General features: G+C 39.9%; 1 protein-coding gene across 2 annotated transcripts; it reads left to right on the top strand.

Annotated features, from left to right (window-relative positions):
- On the top strand, positions 1-4,769 carry LOC120087780 (cellulose synthase-like protein D3). 2 transcript variants are annotated; one of them, XM_039044676.1, is made up of 4 exons: positions 1-234; positions 946-1,854; positions 1,962-2,772; positions 2,864-4,769. In XM_039044676.1, the coding sequence occupies exons 2-4, from the start codon at positions 986-988 to the stop codon at positions 4,622-4,624; spliced, it is 3,441 nt and encodes a 1,146-aa protein (XP_038900604.1). In that variant the 5' UTR covers positions 1-234; positions 946-985; the 3' UTR covers positions 4,625-4,769. The 2 variants fall into 2 exon arrangements, with proteins under 2 accessions (XP_038900604.1, XP_038900603.1); XM_039044675.1 differs by having other exon boundaries at positions 2-456.
- The last annotated feature ends 388 nt before the right edge of the window (positions 4,770-5,157 follow it).

Genomic DNA, 5,157 nt, shown 5'->3' with positions numbered 1-5,157 from the left:
CCCACCTTCGCTTCATCCTCTATTTTAATAATATAAAACCAAATCTCAAATGGGTCGAACCCCAATCAATCTCAAACCAGTCCGCCATAGCTGTTTCTTAATTGTAAAAAAAGAAAAAAAAAAAACAGAGCATCACACTCTGCCCACCTGAAGCTTCTTCTGATCTTCGGATTTCATGTTTTTGTATATAAAATTATTTGAGAATGGAATAATCCCAATGGTCAATTAATGCTGGTAATCTTTCCCACAACTCACGACTAAGTCCTGTTTTTCTTCTTTTTTTTTCCCCCCCTTCAATCATGGCCTATTAGTGCTCATAGTCCTCCTCACGATCAATCCCTATTCTCTTTTTCTCTCCTTTCTCATTTTCTTCTCCATTCTCAATGGCCCAACAACTTTCTTGTTTCAAGTTTTAGCTTGCTGCGAAGTGGGTTTCCTTTTGTTTTGGCTAAGGAGGTATGTTTATTAGAGATATTTCCTCTTCTTTCAGCTTCCAAAAAGAATGGTTTGAAGGGGGGTTTTGTATGCATGATTCTTAATGTTTTTCGCTTTCTTTTTAATTTTGATTATGTTTCTGCACTGCCCATTTGAAATTATTGTTCTTTCTTCTATTGTTTAGAGGATGCGGTATTGCTCTGTTCATTGACTCAGAACTCTGTTTTTCTTTGTAGAATGAATCCTTTGATTTTGGGAAAACTCTGTTTTTCTTATTCTGGAGAGGGCTTTGAGTGCATTGATGATCTTTAATTACTTTGCGTATCATTTAAGACTTTGACTTTTTGGTTGTAGGAAAAATGCAATAGATTGATAATTAGACTAAAAAGATATTAGAAATTTAGTAGTTTCATCCCTGAGGCTAATAAAACAATCCATCTCTGTTGATCCAAATAGTGTATTCTTATGAATCATGTCTAATAATACTGTTCTGTTTCTTTTGTTCTGCAGTTGTTGGGTATAACTTAAGAACTTTATATTGAGTTTGGTTATGGCATCGAAGTCGTTCAAACCGATCCGTTCGAATTTGTCAACAGCTTCTGATGCATCTGAAGCACAAAAGCCTCCACTTCCACCAACAGTGACGTTCGGACGAAGAACTTCGTCGGGTCGCTATATTAGCTACTCGAGAGATGATCTTGATAGTGAGCTTGGGAGTGGTGACTTCATGAACTATACAGTACACATTCCTCCAACACCTGATAATCAACCAATGGATCCTTCAATCTCACAGAAGGTTGAAGAGCAATACGTATCGAATTCCCTATTTACCGGTGGGTTCAACAGCGTGACACGAGCTCATTTGATGGACAAAGTGATTGAATCTGAAGCAACACATCCACAAATGGCTGGTACAAAAGGATCTAGATGTGCTATACCTGGTTGTGATGCAAAGGTTATGAGTGATGAACGTGGAAATGACATCCTCCCATGTGAATGTGATTTCAAGATATGTCGAGATTGCTATGTCGATGCAGTTAAAACGGGGGGTGGAATTTGCCCTGGTTGTAAAGAGCCGTATAAGAACACAGATCTAGATGAAATTGCTGTTGAACATGGAAGACCTCTTACACTTCCTCCACCAGCTACAATGTCAAAGATGGAGAGAAGATTGTCATTGATGAAGTCTACTAAATCTGCATTAATGAGAAGCCAAACTGGGGTTGGAGAATTTGATCACAATAGATGGCTGTTTGAAACTAGGGGAACTTATGGATATGGGAATGCTATTTGGCCGAAGGACGAGGGTTTTGAAAATGGGAATAGCGACGAAGTTGAGCCGATGGAATTCATGAATAAACCATGGCGACCGCTTACACGAAAACTGAAAATTCCTGCTGCTGTTTTGAGTCCATATAGGTATGTTCTCACTAACATTCTAACATTGTTATGTCACTGTTAACTTTTCATTTTGGATTTCTTCCCTTCCCAACTTATTCTAGAATAATAACATTGTTTTGAAACAGGCTTTTGATCGTGGTTCGGATGGTTGTTCTCGGGTTCTTCTTAGCTTGGAGAGTGAGTCATCCAAATACTGATGCATATTGGCTTTGGGCCATGTCAGTGGTTTGTGAAATTTGGTTTGCCTTTTCTTGGCTTCTTGATCAACTACCAAAGTTATGTCCTATAAATAGAGCTACTGATCTTAATGTGTTGAAGGAGAAATTTGAAACGCCGAGTCCGAGTAATCCTACTGGGAAATCTGATCTCCCAGGTATAGATATCTTCGTGTCCACTGCAGATCCTGAAAAAGAACCACCTCTTGTGACTGCAAACACTATCCTCTCCATTCTAGCTGCTGACTACCCAGTTGAAAAGCTTGCTTGCTATGTTTCTGATGATGGAGGTGCACTTTTAACTTTTGAAGCCATGGCTGAAGCTGCAAGCTTTGCTAATATTTGGGTTCCATTTTGCCGAAAGCATGGTATTGAACCCCGCAATCCTGAGTCGTATTTTAGTTTGAAAAGAGATCCATTCAAGAACAAAGTGAAGCCAGATTTTGTCAAGGATCGCAGACGTGTCAAGCGTGAGTACGATGAGTTCAAAGTTCGTATAAATGGACTTCCTGACTCGATTCGTCGCCGCTCGGATGCTTATCATGCAAGAGAGGAAATCAAAGCTATGAAGGTCCAAAGGCAGAACATTGGTGTTGATGAACCAATAGAGAGTGTGAAGATCACTAAAGCAACATGGATGGCTGATGGAACCCATTGGCCAGGGACTTGGTTACAACCATCGTCTGAGCACTCAAAAGGTGACCATGCTGGTATAATACAGGTATTGCTTAAAATAAACTCAGAGATATTGTTTTTTGGGATTTCAATTTCAATTTTTTTATGACATTATCTATCATATTTTGATAATGTAGGTGATGTTGAAGCCACCTAGTGACGAACCTCTTCACGGAACGGTTGAAGATGAGAAACTTATTGACCTTTCAGAGGTTGATATTCGTCTTCCTTTGCTTGTTTATGTTTCTCGAGAGAAACGACCAGGGTACGATCACAACAAGAAGGCAGGAGCAATGAATGCTCTTGTTCGAGCCTCAGCTATCATGTCCAATGGTCCCTTCATTCTCAACCTTGATTGTGACCACTATATCTATAACTCTCAGGCAATGAGAGAAGGAATGTGCTTCATGATGGATCGTGGAGGCGATCGCCTTTGCTACGTGCAGTTCCCTCAAAGATTTGAGGGGATTGATCCGTCTGATCGATATGCAAATCACAATACTGTGTTCTTTGATGTTAATATGCGAGCTCTCGATGGACTTCAAGGACCAGTTTATGTGGGAACAGGATGTCTGTTTAGGAGGGTTGCCCTTTATGGATTCGATCCACCTCGATCGAAAGAGCATCAGGCTGGTTTTTGTAGTTGTTGTTTCGGAGGGCAACGGAAGAAGCATACATCAGTTGCAAGCAGCCCTGAAGAGAGTAGAGCTTTAAGAATGGGTGATTCTGATGATGAGGAAATGAATCTATCTTTGTTCCCTAAAAGATTTGGGAACTCTACTTTCCTTATTGATTCAATCCCAGTTGCTGAGTATCAAGGGCGGCCGTTGGCAGATCATCCAGCCGTTAAAAATGGACGGCCACCGGGTGCTCTTACGATCCCTCGTGATCTCCTTGATGCTTCAACAGTAGCAGAGGCAATAAGTGTGATTTCTTGTTGGTATGAAGATAAAACGGAATGGGGTAATCGTGTCGGGTGGATTTATGGATCTGTTACGGAAGATGTGGTCACTGGATATAGGATGCATAATAGAGGATGGAAATCCGTTTACTGCGTAACGAAACGAGATGCTTTCCGCGGCACAGCTCCAATCAACCTCACTGATAGGCTTCACCAAGTGCTTCGATGGGCGACAGGATCAGTCGAGATTTTCTTCTCCCGCAACAATGCCTTCCTTGCTAGTCCAAGAATGAAAGTTTTACAAAGAATAGCATACTTAAACGTTGGAATCTACCCTTTCACTTCAATCTTCCTTATTGTCTACTGCTTTCTACCAGCACTTTCCCTCTTCTCTGGCCAGTTCATCGTCCAAACGCTTAACGTCACGTTTCTTACATACCTTCTAGTCATCACGCTCACATTGTGTATGCTTGCCGTGCTCGAGATTCGATGGTCCGGTATCGAATTAGAAGAGTGGTGGAGGAATGAGCAGTTCTGGTTGATTGGTGGTACAAGTGCTCATCTTGCTGCTGTTCTTCAAGGTCTACTAAAAGTTGTTGCTGGGATTGAAATTTCCTTTACCTTGACATCGAAATCCGCTGGTGATGACGTAGACGATGAGTTTGCTGATCTCTATGTTGTCAAATGGACATCTCTAATGATACCACCAATCACAATCATGATCACAAACTTAATCGCAATAGCAGTCGGGTTTAGCCGAACAATATATAGCGTTATACCACAATGGAGCCGGTTGATTGGAGGTGTTTTCTTCAGTTTTTGGGTACTGGCTCATCTCTACCCTTTTGCCAAAGGGTTGATGGGAAGAAGAGGGAGGACTCCGACCATTGTTTTTGTGTGGTCAGGCCTCATTGCTATCACCATTTCTCTTCTTTGGGTAGCCATTAGTCCTCCATCAGGAACTAATCAAATTGGAGGTTCTTTCACATTCCCTTGAACATCAATTCATTTCTTTTTGTTTTCTCACTCAAAATTCTTTTCTGTTCAATTCTTTCTTTTTTACTCATAAACTGTGTACTTAGATTAACTACACAATTTCTTTTGTAATTCCTTGAGAATTCACTATCAAATTTTATATATAGTCAACCTTCTTTTCCTTTCATTTCCAATTTTATCCTATTAACAGTTTGCAATTTTCATTATTTGATGAATTAACTTCTTTTACTAGCAGATTGCAGCTTGGCTCCTTTATTTTTTTGTTGTTTGTTTGGATTCTTTAAGGTTATGTTATATGAATGTTTAATGGCTTTTTGTGCCTTTTGGATGTTACTCTTGCAAATTAGGAACAAAATTAATAATGTCAAAAAAATTACATTTTAGGGTAGAGATGAAAATTATTGACAGATTTGGAGTATCGATTTCATGTACCAAGTACACAAGTTAATCAAATTCACATCACCCTGTTCTATGTTGTCGATTCTTTTGTGGAATTTGTGGATAACATCCACACTTCTCATGAAACTCATGAAC

Source organism: Benincasa hispida, chromosome 10 (genome assembly GCF_009727055.1).
Source record: "Benincasa hispida cultivar B227 chromosome 10, ASM972705v1, whole genome shotgun sequence".
Lineage (NCBI taxonomy): Eukaryota > Viridiplantae > Streptophyta > Magnoliopsida > Cucurbitales > Cucurbitaceae > Benincasa > Benincasa hispida.
The sequence above is the reverse complement of the archived record's forward strand: the minus strand, read 5'-3'. Positions and strand labels throughout refer to the sequence as shown.